Here is a 26595-nt window from a genome sequence, read left to right as displayed (position 1 = left end):
AAACAATCTATAGTCGAAACAAAAAATAGACTTGCCCCGCTTTCAAAATAACCGGCTCATACGTTTTTTAGGTGATGTTTTCCCAAAGTTATCAAGATGACCTTTTTTCTAAAAATCCTATAATTTTTTTTCGCTTATCCTTGAGCGGACGAAAAGACAAATACAGCAAGTGTACTTCTTTTGTCATTAGAACAGGAGAAATGGTGGACGTGAAATGTGTATATATGTATAGGAACTCTTATCAAGCAAACATTTTTAATCTCTTTATGGTTAGCATTAAATGGCGGGTAACTATAAAGGAAACCGAATATCAAAGTGATGCAGGAATAATGGAAGTTCTCGGTAGTAATACTATAACAGAGGCCTCTAACTTTGAAAGTTATTCCAGTGTAAAATTGCTAGAGCCGTTTCATTGATTCGATGAACATTTTCCGAGTAATCCTCCATTAACCAAAGGGTTAGTATTAAAGCACTAGAGAGCTTACTGTTCTGCTGTGGTTATTCTTAACCTATTACATTACAATTGCGAAGAGACGTGAGAACAATAAAGGGTAACGTGAAAAATGTAAAAGTATCGGAAGAAAATTTTAAATAAAAATGAAAAGATATAGAATGTTTAATTAGAAACTGTTGTTCGATAGATGTCGTCTATCTTCACGTTCTTCGAAGGCTTTAAGATCATCGGGAAAGACATAACTCGATACTTAATTGGAAGCCATTGCTGTAATCAATGTGCTAATGGGTGACGATAAAACGACCTTATCAGTTGCCACTTGTTACTTTCGAAGCTTAATCTGCGAAGGAGGTTCCATTTCATTTGCGATAAGTGGTAACAATTCTTCCAAATACTTAGCGAAATTACTTATGCAGTAGTCTCATAACCTCAAAATCACCAAAACTACCCCAAAACAAGCTACAACGTTTGCCTAACATTTCTCTAATTGGTGTACCACATTTTCTCTATAGAAGTGTCGCGTTATTCACCCTGTTCTGATATAATTATCTAATAATTTTTTAATACCACATTTTTTGTATAAAAAGTGTCTCTAAAAAGAGACTAATGACAGAAGGTCCTTCTACTTAAATATCCCGCTAATGTTACCGATATTATATTACACACGTTACAATAACATTATCATTACCGACACTCGAGCAGGAGCGGCGCAAAGGTTTCGAAATGGACCGAAGGAATCCATTCATACAGCTCGAAATTCAACGTATACAACGAAACGATCGGCCCCTCGGCTCCAGGCCATTGAATAAATAAAAAAGGCATCCACAAAAATTCAACCCTCACCGTTCAAACACAGTACGTACACCACGGGACATCCAGCAAAAGAGAGAGAGAGAGAGAGACAAAGAGCGTGGTTTTCACAAAAGGAATCACGTTTCACAAAGGACCATTTGAGAGTAACGCGGTCGCAGGATCACCACCGTTGGGACGGAACATTAACGCGGTGCCACCGTCGATAATTTCAATTCCGTAACTAGTCTCCTGGCAAGTGTTCCAACGAGCGGTATGTCGGCCGAAAAGGCTCGTTTCGGTAAGTGCTGGCCGTGCCAGTAATTTTTCACGTCCCTTTTTCTGCTCTCTGCTCTGTCCCCTCTCCCTTGCTTTCTCTGTCTCTCACACTCTGCGTTCTGGAATAACAAATGGCGCTGATCTCGCTGTCATGTATAATGCACAGATTTACAGCATTCCGCTATCTGACAGAGCTATATGTCCCTCGTTCTCTCATTTTCTCTCTCTTTCTCTCTATGTGTCCCTGCTGTCTCCCAGGACCCGTGACCTCGTGGCAAAAAAAAAAAAAAGGGGAAAAAATGTACAGGCGGACGTTAACATCCGCAGCATGTAATATCCCGTATGGCAGGTCGAGCGTTATTTTCCCCGGGAAATCGGTCGCCGCTTTTTTTTTCCTCCTCTCTTACTCGCTCGCTCACTTTCTCTCTCCTGTATCTTCTCTCTGACTCACTCGCTCAGTTTCTCCCGTTCTCTCTCTCCTCTCTCTTCTTTCTCACTTACTCAGTTTCTCTCATTCTATCATTCTTTCTCTCTCCTCTTTCTTCTCTCTCACTCAATTTCTCTCATTCTCTCTCTCTTTTCTTTCACTCAGTCACTCACGTACTCTCTCTCTCTCCTCTTTCACTCAGTTTCTCTCATACTCTCTCTCTCTCATTCTCACATATTCTCTCTCTCTTCTTTCACTCAGTCGTTCACTCTCTCTCTTTCTCCCTCTCCCACTCTCTCTCTCCTTTCACTCATTCACTGGCTCTGTCTCTCCCTCTCTCTCTCTTTTTTCGTTACCAGTATCGCGTCGTGGCTGGACCAGACATCGGATTTTCCATGCGGACAGGGGTGGTGGAGGTAGAAAGAGGAAGACGATGAAAGTCGTGAAGACGAGGGTGAAATGGCGGGTCCCCGCGAAGCCGGGATCAAGGGGAGCGTGATTACCTCGAAATTCGGGCTTTCTGGCCATCGCTATAAGTGACATCAGCCTGATAAACAACACTTGTCTACGAGCAGAGAACGATAAGGGTGAAGGGCTGCTGTATTAGCCGAAACGATCTTCGCCCGGGGAAAATATTTGTGTTGGACGCTTCCGTGAAATTAGGTCCGTATTACATGAGCTTTCAACGGGGAAGGATAGGACGGCTTTCTTATTGCGTTTTATTGCTTCGTTCGATTAGTTTGTTTTTTCCACGGTTCTTCCCTGTGATATCTTTCAACTCTCGTGTACGGAGTTTGTGATGCTACACGAATAAGTTAATTTGGGTGAAATTAGACTGTAAGAAACGAGTATAAAAAGACATAAAACTCGATTCGTTTAATTATTACAGCTTAACTTAAACTTTTACAATATAATCTAAAATGATCACCTTCAATTCCTATGCGGTCATCTAAAGAAAAGCTGTCTAAACTTTCTTCACCTACTTCTGTTTCTGTTACACGATCTTTTATAAAACGAACGTTAAGATTTTCAGCCGACCTGTTTCATTCAGAAATTCGTGTTAATTTCACATGCAAAGTTGCACCGTTGAAGATTGTAAAGTGCAAAGTTTCATTTTTCATTGTTGCAGAAATAATTGCCTGCCGAGAGGGCTCTTCGTAAGATTTCAAGGGAGTATTTGGAAATGTTGTTAGACCGCGTAAATTTGCCAAAACTACCATACGTCTTTGCCGCGAGGCCAAGTTTTATAAGCTATTCTAAGCAATCTGATGTTTGCCCGAAGTTACACAGAGTTGTATCATGCGAACTCGACAACTGTAACAGCTAAGTTTCGCCACTCAGCCCTCGCCACGGCAACAGTCTCTCCTCTTTTTGCGAAACTTCGCTCGGGAAGGGACTTATCTTTGACAAATAACGTGCAGAGTAGGGTCACCGTAATTAAACTCATTGTTAGCGTATCTTCCTGATGACATCGTGAAGAGGAAGAACCGCGAAAACCATAGAAACTTTGTTCTCCCGAAAGGAAAGAAAAGAAGAAGAAGAAGAAGAAAAAAGAAGGTTAAGTTTGAAAGGCCTGAATTCACAGATACGGATGGAAATTCATGATTTTCCACGTGAAGAGCTCTCTCCCTCTCTCTCTCCTTTCAACAAACTCCCTTTAATTCCAGAAATGAAATTTCCACCGAAATCGTTCATCTAAATCACTCTTAAAGCGATCAATCGCTTTTGCATAGAGGGGAAAAACGTTAAATGTGCCATAAATCCCCCGGACAAAAGGTCCCATTTCCAATTTTCGATCGATGCATTAAGGATCGGTGAACGAACCAACGGTATAATGGCTTCTCATGTAATCAAAGCTGAAACACATCGGGTAACCCCGTTTCATGTTGCTTTCCCTTCCCTCTTTGTTTCTTTCCTCTTTCACCTCCTCCCCCCGCCGTCCCTCTACTTTTGTCTCTCCTGTCACACTCCTTAAATTATTCAGCCGACGTCGGAAGTTCCACGATCCGAGATTTCCCCGTTTACCGATAGAACAGAAAATAAATAATAAATAGCGGCATTTTCTTATCTGGCCACGGATGACGAAATTTGTCCGGGCATGCATAATACATGCGGAAATGGCATCGAACGAGCTGGCTAGGCCGTGTGCTGACTTCTTGTCTATAATGGAATCTGCGCGGCGGCCCTGGCCAATTTCTGAGGGTGGTGGTATAAAGCAAAGAAAACCGTCGGGCAACATATAACGGGGCAAGTCATTCAATTTACAGGATCCCTCTCCCCCTTCCTTTCCGTTTCCAACTCATCTCGTTCCAGCCTCGGTGGCTCCGAAACTGAACTGAAGATGAGCCAAACTCATACCCGACTCTTGGCTAACCACCGCCTGCTCTGGGCTACACCCTTCTCACAGCGATGGCTGCGAGCTACACGTGCACGCGTTTTCGCGTTATCCAATCATATAGAACATGCCACCGCGATGTATCATCGATCTCGGTTACCGATTTCTTTCATCGATTTCCACCCCCGTTTTTCACTCGAGCGACACAAACTGTGCCGCGTCGCGAACATCGAGCGAAGTCCCGTTTGTGTACCTACTTATGCTACTTTAAAAAAAAAAAATGATTCGACATTTTCGGAAGAATCTAGACGTTCGACCATTTCTTCAATTTTCTCTTATCTACCCATAGGTTTCTACATTTTCCACTTCCACCCTTATCAACCTTCGAGTGGCGAACGCTGGGTCACTGATGACCCAGCTTTTAGATCCCTTGTTTCAACCGGAATTCGAAAGGGAGTCACGATTTTCCTCTTCTTATGTTATAAATATTTATGTAATGCTTAATAAAATAGAAAAGATGTGGCTTCGCTTGCGTACGGAAAATATTTTACTCGCAATATTACACTCTTACCATAAACACGATACTCTTTCACAAGACTGGATTAACGGTAAAACATTTCTTCGAAACTTTCAGAAAATGCATTTACGTCCCATTAGTGTTTGCTCAGGTTGTAACAGCATGTCAATCGATGAAAATTGATGTCCGCGATATTTTGTTAAAACGTTGCCCCAAAGAGCTTGGAACGTAAGCAGAATATCCTCATAAATCTGAGAATTGGGTCAGACGCGAGGTAGAAAGGATAGAAAGAATTTTTAAGGATACATTAATCAATTCTGTGTGAGTTGGACGCACGCGTGCAAATTGACTCGGTGTAGAAAATTTATGAACTTTCCGATAGAAAATGAAACCCTATTCGAATCTGTCAAATTCGAGCGTACGGTATAATTTCAACTGTCACAAGTAATTCGAAAGTAACGACGACACCGTTTCGAAACACTTCGAACGAACAATCCTCGTTCGTTTCAATTCTCCTCGTAAATTTCATTCTCACCCACCTCTTACAAAGCCCCGTTTCGAAATCACGATGTCGGCTCGATTTACCAAATTGGAGGAATCGTTAGGCTCCGGTGACCGCATTTCACGCCTCTACTAGTCTTCACAAACAACCTCCGACGTTTCCGCGACCAGGATTCCCTCTAAATTTTTCTGCGCAGCGATCTCAATTTACGTTGAACGAGGATCAAACGAGAGATATCCTCGTTCAACCATCCCATCGAAGTGCCGTTCAACGAGCTTCGAACGAGCTAATATACACGCTTGTGCTTTCCTGTGCACGGATATTTATTTGCTCTGTGGTTGTTTTCGACGCCGATGACAGGCCAGCAAAAGTCATTAAGCGGAATTTTTGGCGCACAGAGGGTGATAATCCTTAACACGCTCCACTTTCTTGCCGCATCGAAAGAAAAGTCATTAAGCGGAGGGCTAACTTCGAACTAGGTTGTCCGATGGGAAAAACTGGCTCGCTGCATCGTTGCACGAGCGATACGAGATCCGCTTTGTACGGAAAATTCATTTGCCTGCCTAATGGCCTGTGAACTTGTAACGTTGTTGTTCGGAAGTTGATCGTTACTTTGGAGTAATAACGCGATGCAAATCGGGGCGACATGCGGGACACTTATGAATTATTTAATTCGCCACCAAGATTATGTTCCTTCGCGTTAGCGAACTCGTGTGTAGAGCAAACCGGCCGAGACGCTTCTCTGGTAACGTTTTAGCGGGAGAAGGTTATCAGTTTAGAGTCCGTTAGTTTTAAGTGTATTCTATTCCTCCTTTTATTCTCATCTCTTTACCGTGTATAAAACGTGTGTATAAACGGTGACGTTGTACAGTTTTTAAGTGCGTATAAACGCGAAGGATAAATTGATTAAATTTCCTTTTAATGTCACCGAGCAACTCGAGAGCGTACAGACGTTAATGAACGTGTTATAAACGTGGAAGGCTTTCGGTGAAATTCTAATTTAAGAAAAAACGCAGTTGTTAATTCAAGGTGAGAATATTAGACGAGATGAAAAGTAGGTCTCTGTGGATGAAGTGATATTTTCTTCGAATTCACCAAGTGATATAAATGCAGATTAAAGTGAGATGAGAATATCTAGTTGTAGTTAATATATGACGATACGACACGTGCCGCAATGAAACGATGAAATGCAGATTTTACTTCGATTATCCGACTTGTAAATATTCTATTCGAACAAATCCTCCCGACAATTTTCGTCGAGACGTAAAATAACGCTTTACGATAAAACACACGATAGAGAAATTTATTTAGTTCACTTTGAAAGTCTATGCAGGAATTTGTAAAAATGATGGAAGAAATTTTCGTACAATTTCAATTTAAAACCTACTATCCTAAAAAGAGGAAGGAACAAAAAAAAAGAAGCAGCACGATGTAGGATAAAGTGGAACATGAAAAAAGCTAAATTAAATTTTCCTTAAATTCTGCAAACGCCCTGCAGCGAAAGCAGAAAGTTGCGTTTCATTCGCAACAAAATTGCAATTTAGAAACTAATTAATGGTTTTACAACAACGGAACGATGCAAATGAAAACACAGCCGTTATGAATTGAAAATAGCTCGTGCCCCCTCGCTTTATTCGAATCCATACGAAATTAAAGGTGCTCGTCATTGCTTATCGCTAAAGGCGCGCGAATATGCATGAGCTCGGACGTTCTACACACGAAACCGAAAGAACGCGATATTATAAATGCTGCAGCACGGCAATTGCCCCAGATCCTGTGCATACACTAACAGATTAAACATTAATATCTGTGGACACTTCACACAGAGACCGGGATTGTCTACCGTATCCGATAAAACGTCAGCCAATGCCGCTACGTGTGCGCTTGTTTGCTAAACAAATTGCACGGTTCGTCCTGTTGAAATGCTCATTCGATTATCTCGTTTCTAGTTGACACCCTGTAACCAGACTTTAGTTTCTTCGATGGAACAATTGAACATGCGAGGAGACGAAAGAAAAAGATTCCACTGGACCTTATTTTCGTCAAATTGAAATTAAGTTTCATTTTCAGGAAGTGGATAAAGTGATTTGCAGCTAAATTAATGATTAAATATACAATTTTTTAAAAAAATATGAAGTTATCCTTCTTAGAAGATAATTTTCGAATGGTTTTAGTAAATAAGTAACTATATTAGCTCTTTCTACCATTCAAATGTAATACATTTAATCGTAGCTTTTTCGAAATCGGATATGTAAAAGTTTGAGGGTGCACAGTAGATAGTGAATGAAACAACGTATATTTAATTAATAACTAAATGTTATCGTTGTCGGTAGTAAACATTGGGAACGTTCGTTGTTTGTTTCAATCAGAATTATGTCAAATTTAATAAATTTTAATTGGTTTTTGTATCGTATCAGTGACACTGTAGATTTTACATTTCTTAAAAGATGCCATAAATAGACATAAACAACTTCTTTCATAGCCATCGAAACATCCTTTCTTCAAATTTTAATCATAAATTGAATTCCTTTATTTATCTTTTAATTTAATCATAAATTAAACGTAATTTTTGCAACACATCAGTGACATCCTCGATTTTACACGTTTTACACCCGAACACTGGAATAAAAGTTGATCTCATCATAAGAATAATTAAGAAATTCTTAAAAAAAAGAATTATCCAGTCACGAAAGGGTTAAAGGATACCGTAAAACTTTTTCCCTCGTTTCAATTAATACCCGTTCATAAAGTTTCGCGCAAGCTTCGTCAAACGTCCCCTGTAGGTACAGAAACGCGAAGAACTTTGAAGCACAGTTTACGCGCACTTGAAGAAAAAGGTGAAAAATTGGAGAAAGAAAAACGGCAAAAGCCGATCGAAACACGCGAAATCGGGAAATTCGAGTCGAGAGGGAAGGTTCTCGCTTTAAGCCGACGCCGGTTCGTCTTAATGAATAGTCCTCGTAGCCTCGTTGAACGACGACGTAGTCGTCGAGAATAAATTACAGGTTCGTAGCCAGGGAAGTGGACCCTTTAACGCCCGCCCCTACTTTAATTTATGCATTTCTTGACCCGTACCGACGGACCCGGATTCCTACCTGTTGGTCCATGGCCACGGTCTCTACCACCTGTTCGAAAGGGGATCTTCCTTCTCCGGCTCGACAGCCGTAGGAAAGAAAAGGACGAGATGGAAAGAAAAATACGAGGCACCCATTTACATTTTCGAAATGTCGATGGGTGCAGCTGTTCCGATTCGAAACGACAGCTCGTTACCAGCCAAGGATACGAGGTTCGACAGCGGACGCCTTTCGGATTTAACGCCGTTTAACGAACCGAACCGCTATTAATTTACCAGGGCCAAGTGAACCGGGGAAGAAGGGCCAATATTTTCGAAGGAACCAGAGGCAAGCATTTGGAATTCCTACGCCGGAGGACAGATGTTTCCCGCGCAATTTATCCCTTACCACGAGAGCTACCTTCGTATCGACGTAATCGCGAAGGTACACGATCGCGGCTATAGCCTTCGGCGATTTGATAATAGACCCTAACCGATCGAATATTATATACACAAAGAGAGAGAGAGAGGAGGTAAGAGGTATTACATGGAACGAGAGGTATCCCGTGACGATGGTGGTGGTGGCGTCATGAAATTTTCATAAAACGATCAACAGGCTGAGGAAGCGAAGAGCCTCGGTTGAAAACACTGTTCAGCCTGTTCGTCCAAGTCGTCCGCGCTCTCGTTCGAAGACACGCTGCCAGTAGCTGCCAGAAAATTATGCAAATCACGGGAAGAGATTCGACGATGTCGGTCTGTGGAAGCCGCGCGAAATTGGAAGCGTGATAGGGATAGCGAACGATCCCAATGGAAAAAGGGGGACGAACGACTTATCCTCTAGAACACACACACACACACACACACACGTGTGTAACACACGTGTATACAGATGTAGAGAAGCAGGATAGGAGAAAGAATGAGGGACTGGAAGCCGAACGGATAGCTACTTCTGTCCAGTTCGTATTTCCAGAAGGGGATGCCCTGAGATACTCGATTGGTCATCGAGCATCCCGGAACGATTTTACCGCGGTATCGTAGACGCGGAGGGGTTGGACCTCGCGTCCGTTGCGGTAAAATATTGCTCCACGCGGAGGCAGTGAGACGATTCTGGAAAATGTTCGCGTAGTAAACCGAGGTTTCATGCTTGCCACGAAAGAAGAAACGCGGAGAGAGAAGGAGCGGAAAGGAGAGACGAGAATGAAGACGAAGAAGAAGAGAAGCATGCTCTTGCGAGAGGGTTGGAAACGAGTGGGAAAAAGCCCCGTGCAATTGCAATCCGGACAAATATCCGGAGCCGAGACGAACGGCGGACGAACAAAGAGAAAAGAGAGAGGAGGTCTGCACAGCCAGAGAAATTGTTCGGGTTACTGCGAAACGAAACGAAACGCTTTTCTCGCTCTCCTCTCTCCTTCCAACTTTCGCTACTCCTCTCCTTGTATATATATATGCGGCAGTCGATAAACCGCGCCTGCGTAGCTCAAACACAGAGGAGCTTACCCCCTGAGAGAGGGTCTGTACGAGCGAGCACAGGGTGCTTCCCCTGTGCACACGCATACCTCCTCCGTTCCGCGTTCCCGCGCAGGGGTGTGGATTAAAGATATTAAAGATACCCAGAGAGGAGAGAGTGCCGTTGCGTTCCCCGGTTTCCGTTCATCCTCTCTAGAGCCGGTTGCTCTCTCGTACGATGACCGACCACCTCGTCTCTCCTACCAGTCACACCCTTTGCTTTTCATACCGTGCGTGATATCATTTTTATTGTCGACCCGCGAGTGCCTCTTTCAGTGGCCGTGCTGCGCCCCTTCTTTTCTTTTTCTTCCTTTTTTCATTCAGTTTCTACCATCGTCCACTTTTTTCCTCCTCCTACCCCCCTCCACCTCTTTTCTAATGAATATTAATCAAGACCCTTTACCATTCCACGAAGGAGTACACCGCCAAAGCATTCTTTTTTCCCCCTTTCGGGTTTCACGAATATTTACGGCGTCCTGTTGCTCCACCGAAAAGCGAGACAGAGAGAGAGTCCGAAAAAAGCAAGCCGCGGTAAGTTCGTTTGCATGGTAACGCGATCGCGACGCGTCCTTCCGCCGTAATTCGCGCCGCGTGTCGTCGAACACGCGCGTTCAAGACGCAATCGATAGTCTCGTGGAGTCGGCTTGCCCGGTTAAAAAAAAAAAAGAAGAAAAAGAAAAAGGGAAGAACGAACGCCTCTTTTGCGTCCGTTACGTGATTCACAGGCCTTTATCAGCACGCTGAGTACAGGCCTGGGATTACATTTTGTTGAATTATTTAGGCGGCGCTTTAATCGGCGACAGGTCGCGAACGCGAAAACGACGGGTGGCTGGCGATACAATTATCCGCGGCATGCTTGGCGAAACGAGGGGCTAATTGACATCGCATTAACGGACTCGTTCGTTCACTTTGTGTCCGTCGGATTTTTTGTTTCTCTCTTCGAAAACACGGGTAGAATTCGAGTGGCCCAGAATCTCGGGGGCCATTTATCAGGTGGTTCATCGTCCAGTCATTTTTTCTTCTTTTTTTCATTCCCTGTATCGTTCAGACCGATGACGGCGTGAGAAATGCGCGGAGGGGCAGAGGAAGGGTTTTTAACGGCCCCTAATTTTACGCCGTATGATTTACCTTACGACTCGAATGTTAATTGGCCGGTGATTCTTTTTCTTCCCTATCCTCCGTTCGATAAGTCGAGTTTTCTTTTTTTTATCGGTCCTGAAATATAGGAACGTTCACGCGCACGACGGTCGCGTGATTTGTTCGTTATGAGGAAAAAATTATAATAGGTAAATGTGGAGGGGGAGCGCGACCGATGGTCGATGAAAGCTATAAAGCTATAATTCCGATAAATATTACGATGTCGTAATTTTTCTAAGGTTCGCCGGGAGGAAAAATTGGGACCGTTTAAATCGGGACGAGATTATAAAATTCGCTGACACAAAGTTCTTTTTCAACGAACAGCTTCTTTTTTTTCTCCCCATCCCCGTCCGTTTATTTTCTTCCTTTTTTTCTTCTTTCTTTCGACGAAAATTCGCGTGACGCATTACGCCCCGTGAAATATCGCCCGTGATAAATTTCCCCCGGTGAATTTCTTCGCGAACAAATTAGCCACCGTGTAGAAAAACCCGTGGAATTCATTCGATCGCGCGCGAATTTCATTTTCCTATTATGTTCGTTAAACGCGGAGAATCGGGGCTGCAAAGATTATGAGAAATTAGCGATTCGAGGGAACACAGTTTAAAGTTCATTCCCGTCGTAAATTTGATTTTTCCGCTATATCCGTTACAATCAAATCGGAATTATTTGCCACTCAACATTCGCGTTTCGCGTAAATTCAATTTCGCAGTTATACCCGTTAAAATCAGGTCGCAAACAGAAATCTCGCGATAACTCTCCCCGCTGTTGAAGGTAAAGACGTAAAATTCATTCTCGCGTGAGAATAACCGTTCGAGATCAAATCACAATCGTGGAAATTAGCCGACAAATAAATAGTCACAATTTTGAAGCTAAAATATTCTCTATGAGAAAAACTAGATACTCCATTCTCGTGAAAATCGTAATCATTACACACGAACGGTGCATTTGCTAAACACGTCGAAATGGACAAGCTTAAAACACCTAATAAGAGAAGTTGCCCCGGAGCTCGAAACGGCGGAAAATCTTCGTGCCTTCGTCTCGGAAGTGTAACAACAAACTTTCTCTCCCTCGGTTTCTCCCATACCCTCCTTTCGTGTACACTTTGTTTCCTGTCTTTCGAGAACTTCCTGTCTCTCCCTTTCAGCGCCACCGCTTCTTTTTTTTTTTTTTTCACCCGTTTCCATACGAAACGGGGAATACCCCCATCTGTCAGTCAGGATGCAGTGTATCCAATTACAGGTGTATTTTGCGGGCTGTTCGATCAGTTTGCGGTTACGGGAAACCGGAGATTAAACGCGTCGTTTCTTCCTCTTTTAATGTGAACGCAAGCAACGTAAACACGCTATTGTTTTGGATATCGTTGATCGTTATCAAATAATTAGTATCTTTCACTGTTGTGTCGCGCTGAAAGCGTTAACGTCCCATTTCGTTCTGTTCAACGCTGAAACCTCTATTTTACTATTTCCCTTTTCTTCTTCTCTTATCCGTGACAGCGATGCGCCTTAATTTTTTTCTTTCTCGCGACACAAACCAGAAATATGTACCGACTCTTCACCGTTGCAGCTTTTATCATCATCTCGTCTAAATATGAATTTACAGCTTGGCGAAATATTGACCGCGACGCTGCTTTGCAAACAGGAGAACGGTGAATTTTTAACGAGCCTCTCGTTGAATGTTAAGAAACATTTCAAACATTCGCAAGATTCCCTTCTTTTTGTGTGTGTGTGTGTGTGAAATGAGATATCTGTCTTGCAATTATACCCGGAGCTTTCCTTTCAATTTTCTCTTTCGTAAAATTGAATAATCTTGATTTTAACGTTGCCATTAAACGCGTTAAATAATTAACAAGCGGTAACTCGTGCTGAAATGTACCATTATTGTTTGCAGTTACAAATAAACGTGTACGCGTGTTTCGTTTATTTCCCTTCAATAATTAATACTCGCTCGCAATTAATAATCAGCGTTTTGATGATCGACCAGCGCTCTCTCTCTCTCTTCCTCTCCCTCGTTTCACGTTACAAAGCGAAACTTCGATACTGAGAATTCTCCGCCATTAATGCACGAAGACGAAACGTGAAAATTTCATCGGCCAGTGGCAAACAAGCGTTAAAAATTCACGTGCACACACATGTAGGTAGTAGGTACTTTGATACGCGATCGTCCACGAGGTAACGTACAATGGCTCGTCGTCTTAAGAGGTCGAAGGGGGAAACAAGAAGACTTGAAGGAGAAGAAAACAGGGGGAAACAAGAAGACTTGAAGGAGAAGAAAACAACAAGAAAAAAAAAAATTACGAACGATTAATTTATAAAAGGGGGCAGGATGGACGGTGGTGGCTCGCGGCCATTTTATTAGCCATCGGCGTTGTAGTATGCTCCCGTGGGATTCTTCTCCCGATTCCTTTGTTCGATTCTCACAATGTTGTTGGTCGTGTGGTAAGTAATCGCATTGTTCCACGTGGAGGGGAGAATACGTGGAGGCTCGTTTGTTGTGGGCCCCCGAGTCAATTAATGGTGCAGTTGCCGTAGACAAAAGAAATCTTTCTCAAGTGGATTTCCTGAGCCGTGACCTACCACCTAGGGGGCTGTAAACAAAGCCAGTCGGCAAACAAAGTTGGTAACAAAGGCAAACACGATATCCGCCCTTCAAAGTGTCGTGCATAAAGTTGAAGTGCAAGGTACAAGTTCACCGGTGGCACACCCGCCTCCGCCGCCCGTCGCGTCGCCGCGAAACTTAAATCGTAGGACAGCAGTAGGAGCAGCAGCCGCGAAAAGTGGCTGCGAACTACCGTAACAGTTAACGTATGTGTACGTTTTATACGGCAAGTTCGCCGATAAATCTTCTCTTATCGAGCTACCCTCGCTCCCTCGCCTCTTTCTCTGTCTCTCTTTCATCCTGTGTCTATGTGTGTACGCGCGAATGAACAGGCTATCGCTTGTGAGAATACGTGTACACGTACAGTGGGGCTAGGTATATGTGTGTGTGTGTATTGGACACGTGAAAACATCTGTTACACAGTGAGATCTCTCACTTAGAACAACAGCGTGGAAATAATATCAATTATTAAGTCGTTCATCGTTCTATCCTTCCCGATAAAGAACCAACCACCGGCTGGTGGCTATCGGAAAAAGAGACCAGAGTGTACAACAGGTAGCGTCGCGATTCTTTAACTAAATATCATGGTATTTACGTGACGCGAGACGATTCTATTTTCTATGATTCCGTGTGTTCTGTTTTGAGAACCGAACAAGAGAGTCAATAGTCGCGGTTACTTTTGAATGTCGAACTTAAATGTGTATGCGACGATGATTTTTTGAGAATTTTTTAAATGCGTCTAATTTAAAATTTTTCAACCTGTGGGTTCGAGGAATCCCCCTTTTGGAGTTGTAGGGTTAAGATACTTCGTTGTTTTGATAATCAATATGCCTCGAAGTGTGGACACAACTTGTGTCAGGCCCAAACGAAGGGAGGCTTGTCTGGCCAAGAAAGTACCGTTTTCGAGATTCGTAATTTTTTAATAAAAACTTTTGTCTCTCAGAAGGGAGACTTCTCTAGTCACAAAATGTACCGTTTTCGGGATCGACAATTTTTTAATAACAAATTCTGTTCTCCAGAAGGGACCCCAATTCGACACACACACTATCGAAATGCATCAAACTCGGCACTTACGCACAGCAACTAACCAACAATAAAGGACCATTATTTAAAAAATGAAAACACAACCACGAACAGAAAAAGTTATACAAAGTCACAACCAGATCTGCAGGAGATCTACACGATACCACAAGAGACACTACAGAAGTCTCACCGGTAAAAAGCGCAACTCACCGTACACCACGAGAATACCCAACAAATTGTGTAACATGAAAACACATGAAGTATACAACGCGAAATCACGAAATGTTATTTCAACGAGGCTTAAGTGATCAATTTCACCGTAGCCACTGTCCCGTACATTGCCGCGAACGAGCGTAAAAGCGGAATTTACAACTCCGTGATATTCCTGAAGGAATTCCGGGCGAAACACTGTGTCTGTATGTGTGTGTCTCGTATCAACACACACGCGTACACTGATATTTCTATTAGTTTATTTCGAGAATTCGATATTCGTACGAGGTGGACAAAAATAGTACCGAAGGATTTTGTAGAACGGAAACGAATCACGTAGTAGTACGCACGGCGTGGTATTAACAATGTTTTCACGGTGTCGTCGAGGAAGAAAGCGACGATTTCGGCATCGTTGATCGCCTGTACTCTACATTTCTAATGTTCCACGGATCAGATGGCGCGGAGTCAGAGAAGGACGGAGTTTAAAAAAGCGACGAGACAGCTGCAGCAGCCACCTCGAAGAAACGATTCGACGCGGGGATAAAGCGGTTAGGCCCCTATCCATCCTCTATTTCTTCTTGTCCCGCTTCTACTATCTCTCTTTTCCTATCTTCCAACGTTTCCCTGTCTCATTTCTGTCTCTTGCTTTTTCTTCTCTCTCTCTCTCTCTCTCTCTCTCTCTCTCTCTTTCTCTCCGGTTCGAATAGGGTGGGAGATGTGTATCTCTGAAAATAGGATTGGTGCGGCACGCATTGTGCCGAGGACACTGTCTCTCCACCTCCGTTTCACCTACCCTCCCCTATCCTTGTATTTATAGCCCTCCGGCTTTTCCACCGTGCTTCGCGCCCTACGACCGCTTAATTCGACCGCTCGCGAGAATACAATCTCTCTCTGGTCGAGAGGAGAACGGCGTCAATAGCCACAAGCAAATGCCTTCCAACGAGGATGCAACAAGGGACACCAGGTGGACTCCCTCTTGCTACTTACGTCCCTCCACAGACGGTATTTTTTCTCTTGTTCTTCGATGCAGTTGACAAAGGAAGGAATAATTGAGTTGTTGAATGAGCACGTGCAAAAAGGCACGCAATCAGGGCTCTCCTTTCAGACCATTGTGGCTTTATTATTGGCATTCCTTCAGCAGACACGCGAATATATATGTAGGTATATATGTTTTTATTATTTATCGAAAATCGTTTATCTTCCCTTTTACGCGTTGTGAAATATAGTTTCATTTGAATATCTTTTAACTGCAATTGTAATAAATTCACGTTTTGTTGTATCGTGCAGGATTTATTGTACGGCGTTTTGATGTTTCTGAAAAATAAATTTCTCCCGCTATTTTTATTCCTCGATAACGTATCTGCACGGTGTACAAAGATATTTCGAAGAAATTTTATTCGTACGCTCTACGGATAGAACTGTGAATAAAGTTCGACGAATGTTTCGTGAAAAAAAGTTGTAGTGGAAATATGGAATAAAACGGTAATCAAGTTGTTGCTTGTTCGGTAAAAAGGGGTAGAAGTAAATCTCAGGTTTCCGATAATGTCGATCTTGTATTTATAAAAACCACCGATAGGTACTTTTAAACGAGACGTCAATTATAAGTAATTATATTTATCTCGAATTGACTTTTTTCTTGGGCTATATAAAGAGTAGATCATTTATCATTTCTTCCCTATTTTACTGCTATTGTTGTACATTTTTAAAGCAGCTTCTTTATCCATACCTTTTCACGAAATTCTACTAGTAATGCTCAACTAGAACGTATACATGGAACAGCTGCTAACATTACCTGATAATCTAACCTAACCTATATTACAAATGATCATCCCTTTGATACATCCAATATTCACGGTATTACATACCACACTGTACCGCATCGATCGTCGAAATTCTGGTAATAAAATAGAAACAGCGATACTTTAATAAATAAAACACAGCTACCGCGTTATTTCTCATTCCTTGAATGTTTAACGGTTTAAAAACATCAATCATTCCCTCTTCCATTTCCAACGTTCGACGACAATCAAAAAGAGAACATACAACTTTAATGAACAAAACGAGAGAGAGAGAAAAGGGAAGGAAAATCTAGTAACTTTCAATTCGCCGCGATCTCTTTTAACAAAACAAAAGTCCCTTTTGGACGGAGGAAGAACTTTGTTTCTAATTGATTCACGTGAAATTCTTAATTAGCCTATCGAGAAAGCACACGAACCCACACACCCGCCTCTCTTCCATCGTACACGTTTATAACCGTGTTCAACGTTCGTTCCTTTCATCCTACCCCCGTTCGATGCAACTTGCTGCCGCTCGGTTGGAAGCTGCGAAAATTCCTACACGGGGCATAAACTGTCCCGGTGCACTTTCATCTCGGCCCCTTCGGGCCTTTTCGCCCCGCGCGCATTTGTGGCCCATTTTCACAGGCCACGGTTTTTAAATGCGATCGCCGCGCCGGTCGGAATACCTTTTCTCCAGTCAGGAGGAAACTAATCAGAGTGCCAGCAGTGTTGCACGAGCGGATGCGTTCATCCGTGGGCAAGGAACACCCAGGCCAGGTGCGTTGTGTGATTTACCACGAGCGAGTTCGAAGTCGATCGACCATCGCTTTCCTTCAGAAAAGTAGCCGGGGGATCCCCTCGGTTATTAAAATTTCTCACGAGTCCTCTATCCCTTTCCCCCCCTCTCTCACTTTCTGTCTTTTTCCCTCGTTTTCATCCCTTGTTTTCTCTCTATTAAGCGACGATAAAACGGTACCGAGGAACAAACGCGAGATTCACGATAATCATACCTTCCCTCTCGATTCTTTGGCTCTCTATCGAGTCGGAGTGTGGCTCTTCTGGTGCCTGGAGATCGATTCGAAAGCAATCGTATCGGATGGTGCATTCAGGCTGCGACTTTAATTGTGTGAAATCTGGGGTTTCGTTTTAGGTTGGAGGAGCGTACGGTTTTTAATTGGAGGCGGTGATTTCGCGTTGATTCGATCAGATCGATGGAATCGTTCGAATTTCCCGGGGTACGTGGTGAATGTTTTTAATTGCGTTAAGAACGGCGGTGCATTTGTGCGAAATTGTAGATGCTAATGTTATCGGGGGAAATTCTCCTTTCTAGACGTGAATTTTCGTTGGAAAGGGTTTTTTCTAACGTGGTTATTTTCAGAAGTGAGCTTTCCTTTGTTTTTACAAGGCGGGGAAATAAAGAGTTCACGATGTGTTAATATAAATTCAATGTTCCTTTTACCCTTACGTTCGGCTCTCTCCTTTATTTTGCGTTCTCCCCGCGAAGGGAATGCGTGGAGTGTTGAAGTGTCGAAATATAAAATTACCGGTGACATGAAAAATAGCTTTGAACGAATGTTGAAGTGGTTCCGCGAGAGAGAAATAGGGAGACGCTTTCTGCAAATGCTTTTTTTTTTCTTTTTTTTTTACGTACTTCGCGTTTTGTTTTGTTTTTTTTTTAATATCTCAAGCGTTAAAATCATTTTTTTTTTCTCTCCCCCTTTAATTTCCCGATACTCGTTATTGCCATACGCGATGAATTTAACGCGATTCCATGAATGAAAATCGAGCGGCATCAAAACCATGGGATTCCAACGAAATCTCCTTAAAACGATTACATTTTCCAGCTAATAAAACGAATTGCAAAAGTGAACCACTTCATATATCCCCCAATTATCAGATATAACAAACACAAGCGCAGAGTGTACGGGGAAAAATTAAAACGAGATGTCATCGAGCGCGGCGAAATTTTATTCCACCCGTTCGATTTATATTTTCTCGCGTAGAAACAATTTCGCGATCATACCGCCTGTTGAAAATCCGCCGTGTATCAAAAGTCGAATATAACATAAATCGTTTCGTTCCTCGCGACCATAAACGTGTAATAGAAAACGCCGGTAAAGTTGAAAGAGAAAAAGTAGAAATCCGATATAATCCTAACCTCGAAAATTCTCCAATTTACTTTCGCCTTAAATTATCAGAAATAATGGTTAATATCAAATTCAGTCGAACACCGATGCTGTTATCCAGTTGAAAGCAGAATTCCATCGGTTTCCAAATTGAGAGAAAAAAAAAAAAGGGAAAAGAAAAACGAAGGGCAAACAAACGTTGAACGGGGAAGGCAAACAATAGGATCGCCACGTTCGACGGTGAAGATCGCTCGGAAAGCGGACGCGAACGTTCGTAGCTATGTATGTATATTAAACGTGATTCGCGAGACCGAGGCAATCTGCTTCGCGGAGTGCACACACATCGGACATTATTAATCAGACATTTGAACCGGAGTGTAGGCAAGTGTTTGTCGACGAGAAGCAAGTGGACGTGTGCATGATTTATGAAGTTCGTCGATACTACTTAGGGTGTCGTCGCAGCGTGTTGCCGCCGTCGCAACGAGGTCGTTCAATTTCACCGATATTCCCCTAGTCCTAACCTCGATATACACGAGGACGAAAATTTCATTCCGTAACGAAGGGAGAGATGCAAAGGGATATATAAAAGGAAGGGCGGAGAAACGTGCATTCCACTGCGTACTTAATACCTGGAACCGCGATATAAGCCGATGTTAATAATTGCTAGGAATATTTTCGGGCGGATTTTCAACGGTCAGAAAAATGATATCGCTGTGGTAACGGGGTAAGGGTGCATTTCATTAACGAGGGGTTTCCCCCATGAAAGAGAGTTATCAGGATTAGAAGCGTATCTGGGCTCGAAACTGTCGACCATTTTCCTCCCTCCTCTCTTTTTTCGATATTAGAAAATTAATTTTGAAGTTCGGAAGACTAGAGTGGCTCCCCTACTGCTAGGTAGGTAATACATGTTTTCTGACGACGGACGTGATTTAATATATTTAACAGTTCACGAAATCGCCGTCGCCGCTACTGCCGTCGTTCACTCGATTCGCTCGTTGCCCACGTTATATCCACGTTTAACGATAAACCATTGAACCGTGCTCCCTTCTGTGGCCGCGGATTTTTGCGAAATCGTATTAAGCTTTGTCCACAGTAATTCGTTGCCGCGCGTGCACGCGTCCATTCGATCGTTTATCGAAAATCATCGTCGGTTGGTCAAGAAGATTTTTTTATCCTTGAATACGATATCTGGTGGCTTAAATGGTAAAATATCGAATTTCCCCCCCTCCCCCCCATGTTTAGAATACTCTATTTAATACCATGTAAATGACTTTTGAGTAATATTTCACGAGATTATGACGAGCAGTACGTGTGCATATATGTACCGTGTAATTATTAATCCTTTAACAGCTTAATGCACCCGAGAGACGTTTACAGTGAAATGAAGTTACACATGTACGCGCCCCGGTGCATTAAAGTGTATTGCACGCGGTGCACTCGTTAAGCGAGGTAAAGTATAACGAAATAATTACCATTCATTTTCGGCACAAAAAGAAAAAAGGAAAACAACAAGCTCCCATTTCGCGCGAGTGTACTTAATTCCTTTTAATACGCTGCCAAAGGATTAATCACAATTAACACGGGGGACTCAATGTCACATACGTAAAAAAAGCCTTGTATCGTTACCCGACAAAAGAGTGGCGATTCTTTCGTTTCGTGTCCAGCTGACTCACCGCTAGAGGCGGACACTCGTTCGTGACTCATTGTCAGCGTGTTGTAGAAAGGGTGGCGAGTATATACTTACACCGACAGACGTGGAGTTTCAGTAAGTCTCCCCGGAGTTGTGCACATCGACCTGCGGTGCACCGTTGATTTCGCACTCACGTCTCTCTCGGGCACCGATTCCGGCCCGTGCGAATCGTCCAACGGTCGAGCAAGCGTCGATCAACTGGCACACGCACCTTTCATCCGAAACGCACGTAGAGAGGTCCGAAACGCGAGGTCCAACCAGATTCCCTCGAATCACTGGCCAGCCACGTGACTAGCCATGGGGAACAGTCGGAATTTGCGCGAGACACGAGCCCTGCTTGCTAGTGTAGTACATCAGCCAGCCAAACGGACAAGCTCGTCGTCGTATGGACTGGCTAAGCGAAAAAAAAAAAAGCGAGACGAAGGACGCGGCTTTCGTGCACGAGCTTCGTGTCAGAGACAAACAGACAGACAGACAGACAGACAGGTACGATTGGTCGAACGAAGAAAAGTTAAACACGTACGCTTTGCCGCGGTGAGAGAAACTACTCAACAACAAAAGACACGGGAGAGGCAGAGTGGATGGTTAAAGCGGGACGGATAGACGTAGGACAGAGACGTGTACAGAGAGAGAGATAAAGACGGACAGACAGAGATAGAGAGACAGAAAGAGAGAGAGAGAAGGAGGAGAGAGGACGAAAGACCGCGGTTTCTCCCTGAGATTTCGAGCTGCACTGCAAACGGGAACAGTCAGTCCTCACTGAATCGGAGTTTGCCTACGTACTCGTGGCTGAGAGACTTCGGGATCTGCGCAGTTGCTCACTCACCTCCACCATCGCCACCGTCGCCACCACCACCATCGCCACCGTCGCCACCACCACCACCACCAGCACCTCCTCCTCCTCCTCCTCCTCGTCCACCACCACCACTTCTACCGCCACTATCGCCAGTACCACCGTTCCGTTAACCCCAAACCTCCATGGCTCCTCTCGACTCCCAGCAACCCTAACCTCCAGCTTAGGCAGCGCCCTAACTTCGGCTGACGAAAGCTCCAAGCGACGTGTGAACGCAAGATTATTCTTACCCAGCGAAAATTACTTCCAACAAAGTTACCGACCCGTAGATTAAATCTACATATGTGTAGTAGATGCACAGGCCGTGTAACAACTTGCATGTTGTGTCGTTACGGCGTGCTTACGCGTGCACTGTATGTACGCGAGATGAATGCGGTAATTACGATTCAAAATCGACCGGTGCGTTGCGGGGAATCGATGCAATCGGTCGTGTGCACGAGGAACGTTGCACGCCGAGCTTGAATTACAGTCCCCAGAGCTGGGACACGATTTCGCCGAAGTGTTTCACGACGATTCTTGCATGCGCGTAATTTAATTTTATCGTAATAATGCTGTTACGCCGTTGATGGCACAAAAGCAGCCACTTGCGTGGAATTAGCTAGAGATTCGTGGCCGCGGTCGTTCGCGTGCGATGTTAAGAATGTTTCGAGCTCACTACTGAGAATACTTTATCTCCTACACATTTATACAGCTTGTGTCGGGCGTATTATGGTCGCAGACGGTTTCTGGCTTCCGTTGGAGGAACAACGCCTCTAATAACCGGTGGTTAAGCGGAAAGTCCCTTATCGAAAACCGTGGTAATCTGGAGAGTAACTTTCGAAACTAGTCTTTCTCTAACCTAGAAATATTTGTATCATTTCTGTGGAACATACAAATCTGCTGTCTTCTAACTTTTAACCACTTCCTACGTGTAACGGACAGAGATACGAATGTTAACTGATCCGTTCGAAATAACTTCGAAATAACTAACCTAAAATACTTTCGGAAGGAGAAAAAAAGAAACGCGTTGTTAATGAATTTTACAGCTAAAAATGCGCTGACACTGAGAAAGAATCTTGTGCGAAGTGACGGTTCCTAAAGTTCGTTGCTCCGTACATGTTGTCTCCGAACAGTCCGCGGAACGTTGGCCGTTTGCCAAAGTCATTCTCACATAATTTCAGGGGAATATAAGCGCCAAAAAATACACAGGACTCGCGGCTATAATTCCGCTATAAATCTATAAGCAGAAGAATAATCGCCGGAGGTTCTTGCAGTAGTAAAACGTTAACGTGACTCGGCTTAATTAAATTTGAGACGTTCACGCGATACCGGTTATCATTTTAATTCACTGGGATCACTGAGCCGTACGTCGAAAGGTTACACGTATTCATTTGACCATGTTTCGTCGTAGATCATACGATAATGGAAAATCATACGTTTCCCTAATTACCCCCTGATAGACATCAGATACGCGTGTTATGAAAGAAAATGATGAATGATAATTCGTACTTTCCATTTAACGCGTCTATCTGATGTTAAATTAATAATTGATTTTTTCTTCTTTCCGATTAAAATAATTGAAAGGTACTACGTAATCTGTTGTAATGTCGAAGAAGTAAGGTTTATATGTATATGTTATTCGCTAGAGATGGTATGTCAGCGCCATCTCGTGTTTCATATAGTTAACTAATAATCTGATTGCGCGTCGATAAAGTTATCGTTTGTCTTCTTCTCATGATTATTATGCTTTTTGCTTTCGTTTGGTTTAGATTATGAAGTATGCTTGTACTGTTTTCTATAGGATTCAAATATGTAATGTTTAGTAAAATCTGAAATATTAGTAAAGAGATCAATTATTTTAGATTAATCTTTTGTGCAAATAATAATGAAAGAAATAAACGACTCTATTATCTGTAAAGTTGTTATTTTAATAAATTGATTCAAAATAAAGTAAAACAATACAAAGTTGAAGGTAAGGGAGAGGTTGTGTAAAGTAAAAATGTATATTACGCTGAAATAAATATGCAATAATTTTTAATTGTTAAGTGCAAATCAACGAAGGCAAAAGTCAATGTAATGACGTCAAACTTCAATCTTAGTGCATCATGAATAAACAACATGATAGTGAAAAACAAACTTAAATGTGAGCGAAGTTCGTAAATCTATAAAACTATTACGTGAGTATAATTCGTAACGCGTATAAACAAATGTATACAAAATATGTTGTACCAGATATTACCAGACACAGCCCTTAGTTATATCATTACTGAAACATTTTTAATTCGTTAGTACGCACATAATATGCCAGACTATTCTATTATAAGCTATATTTAAACCTTCTTTAAGCAAGACACTTTTTCGTGTTCGTTCATTCGTTACGAAGTAAATAGAATTAATGAATGATGACGGAAAAATGAAATAATAAAAAATAACATACATAATATTGCTACGTATAACAAATAATACTTTATATTCTACTGAGTATGTTATGCATCTTCGAGAAAAAGTTAAAAAATTATCATAAATATGCTTAATATATGTACGAATAACAACGAGTAGAATAATATATTATTACAATAAACTGTTAAACCTTGAGTGGACATGAAATATGTCGTTATTAATGGAAGTATGTTTTTCAATAGAAAATCAAGGCTGGTTGGACGATACGCGTAACACTTCCGGTGGATTAACTATGAAAGAAACACGCCACCTGTCATTAAATCTACGCCCTTGATATGTTCACAATCCTTTCATTCCACGTTCAAAAAAGAGGAATCAAAGCCACGGCGTGCTTGTTCCAAGAGGGAAATTAATCTTAGGCGATAATTCAAAGCCACGTTATCGAGAAACCTAATGTCAATTGCAAAGTTAATCGATGCGCTCTCTCTCTCATTCGCCGTAGAGATACGAGTGGGGTTGGCAGGTCGTTGTTCCTAGTCAAGATCATGAGATCCCTATTCCCGACATTTCGTAATGCTGGCCTAATGCCTGACCTCCGCTTCCAATTCTGCCGAATGCAATTCTTCAGAATTCAACGTGCTGCACTCATCACTCAATCACGCATTGACTACGTGAACAAACGCTTTCAGACGTACGAGTGACACGTACCATATCCAAGCCATATCGATTTCCCATTGTCCTCTATAGGCATCCAATATGCGTGCACCTTTGTCGTATTATGACAATTGATGCAAAAATATTACACTAACGTAATCCATATTATATTTAATAATCTTCGAACAAAGAGAATTTATATGTCAATTTCAACGATAAAAGAAATTTGTCATTAAATTTATTTAATACCATAGAAAAGATTAATTTAAATCAATATTATTCAATATACGAGTGAGACAAGTTTAATAATTTCATGTGAGATTACTAACAGAGGAAACTAGTTCTTTAAACACCGTTGAGTCGGTATTCAAATGACTCAATTGGTTGCCCCATCTTTTGGCTTGGTCCTAACCTAAAGTACACACCTTAAATATATATACGTACATAGGTATAATTCGTATAAACATGTGGAAAAGAGACGTGATTCACATTGTGGTTAAAGCGTTGCATATACATTTTATCTTGAAGGATATAATATTTGCTATGATGAAACTTACGTAAGAGAAAAAAGGTTGTAGATTAAAAATATCATCTTGGCTATCTATCTAACATAGCTATCATGCCCAAGTGGTAATATTCGCTTTAAATATTATTGCTAAAGAGAATCGAAAGAGGTAGAACGCATGCGCGTGCGTCACCGGTGTCTGCTTCAGTGTTAATCGTTATTCTCTGATGTTCAGTGTTAAAAGTACTATTTGACGAGTGAAAAGTGTAGAGACACGACGAATAATAAAAGAGAAGAGGAAATTACGCAATGAGGTATGAATTAAACACAAAAAAACTTCTATTTTTGGACATATGCACGATACATGATGCATGCTCACGTGATAGAACTCAAGTGTGAAATAAATACGACCAATCGATTCATTGATTTTCAGTGTTTGTTGTTGTATTCACCATGTATCCTTCGTCGTATACAATCAAATCATGAGACATTGTTAGTTATTTCGCAACATTTCTCGGGATGTCCAAAAAACTACGTACGGTACGATTCATGCAAATCATGAATAACAAATATACTCGTGTTGGATGGAATGTGTCCGGTACCGAAGTTCCGTATACATTAAAATTTTCCGACGTACCAGTTCAGTGTAAAATTTACTAACATTTCTGGTAAACATTTCTCATGAGCGTAAAAATCATTTATTATGCGAATTAACCTCGAAATAACGTGTTTTCAAAAGGGTTAGGTGAAGCGCGCATGCGTTTGAAGTGTATACAGTTTCGAGATACGTATTCTGAACCTTTTTTGTTTACGATGGTGCATTGACCGTGATTCTACGTTACAATCATATAAAATAACTGTAAATTGCAAAACTTGGCCAAGTTGAACGTTAATTGTAGAAAAAAACGAATTTTCAATAGGCAAACTACACATCCCGGTTTAATAGGTTAGAAAACCTCAAACCCGACGAACGTAATTCTCATTCAATCGCTTTCTACCGACAAATAAAGAGGACAAGCAAATAGCTAGGGGGGGATGAAATACCGTGTGTGTATGTGTGTGTGTGGGTGATCGTATGTGAAAGAGAAAAGGAGGGAGGGAAACATAACACCCCGAGAGAAGACGCGCGTCGCGAGACTAATACGACGCAGAAAGAACGAGAGTGCGCGTCAGTAGGTTTTACCCTGACCTCGGTCAGACAGACATGGTTTAATTTAACCGGGTCCCTGCAAACTCACAGTTCAATCTATCTTTGTCCAGTGGCACGATCAAATCTTTGCGACATTCGCGGTTTAACCTCATTCTTCCATGGACGGAAGGAAGGATACGCCGCTTTTCCGGTACGTACAGTGCATTTTCAGTTTGTAGGTCGAATTCTAAATACAGTACCATGAGTACTGGTATTCTCGATAGCAATCGACTTGTGCGCGAAGAGTCACTTTCCGGTGAATCTTTAGAATTCCTAATCCGAACCGGAATTATTCAGATTTTCAGAATGAATATTCATTTGATATTGGTTTGTCGTAAAAGTTGGTATAAATGTTTTCACGTGCTTGCAATTTGAAACGACTATTAAGAAATCATAGGTCAGATACGTCGATAATGCGGTTTTCTTTAGATAATCCTCTAGAAATACGAGATTCATGTTTATGACTTCTCGAGTTTAAAAAGAAACTAAACACTCACCTTGCTTGAAATCATGATATCGCAATGTCTTTAAGATTTTTCCCTGCTAAAAAAGGAGAGTAAAGAACATGAAGTACGTGCGTCAGTTTAATCTGATA

General features: G+C 42.1%; 2 protein-coding genes across 3 annotated transcripts in view; one reads left to right on the top strand and one right to left on the bottom strand.

Annotated features, from left to right (window-relative positions):
• The window catches only part of LOC108573736 (leucine-rich repeat-containing protein 15-like), a 30362-nt gene extending 8832 nt beyond the window's left edge, over positions 1–21530 (bottom strand). The window contains exon 1 of the mRNA XM_017936211.1: positions 20475–21530. The gene's annotated coding sequence lies outside the window, so the exon portion shown is untranslated. The remainder of the gene's footprint in view (positions 1–20474) is intronic.
• Positions 21531–25051: 3521 nt separating this feature from the next.
• Positions 25052–26595, top strand: part of LOC108573785 (carboxypeptidase N subunit 2-like) — an 8097-nt gene continuing 6553 nt past the window's right edge. Inside the window, exon 1 of one of the 2 annotated variants that reach the window (XM_017936265.1) lies at positions 25052–25125. In XM_017936265.1, the coding sequence (XP_017791754.1) occupies positions 25121–25125 (5 nt within the window). In that variant the 5' untranslated portion in view covers positions 25052–25120. Of the gene's footprint in view, positions 25126–26077; positions 26152–26595 lie in introns of those variants that run through there. The other variant, XM_017936264.1, reaches the window with a different exon arrangement.

Source organism: Habropoda laboriosa, unplaced genomic scaffold (assembly GCF_001263275.1).
Source record: "Habropoda laboriosa isolate 0110345459 unplaced genomic scaffold, ASM126327v1 scaffold126, whole genome shotgun sequence".
Classification (NCBI taxonomy): Eukaryota; Metazoa; Arthropoda; class Insecta; order Hymenoptera; family Apidae; genus Habropoda; species Habropoda laboriosa.
The sequence above is the reverse complement of the archived record's forward strand: the minus strand, read 5'-3'. Positions and strand labels throughout refer to the sequence as shown.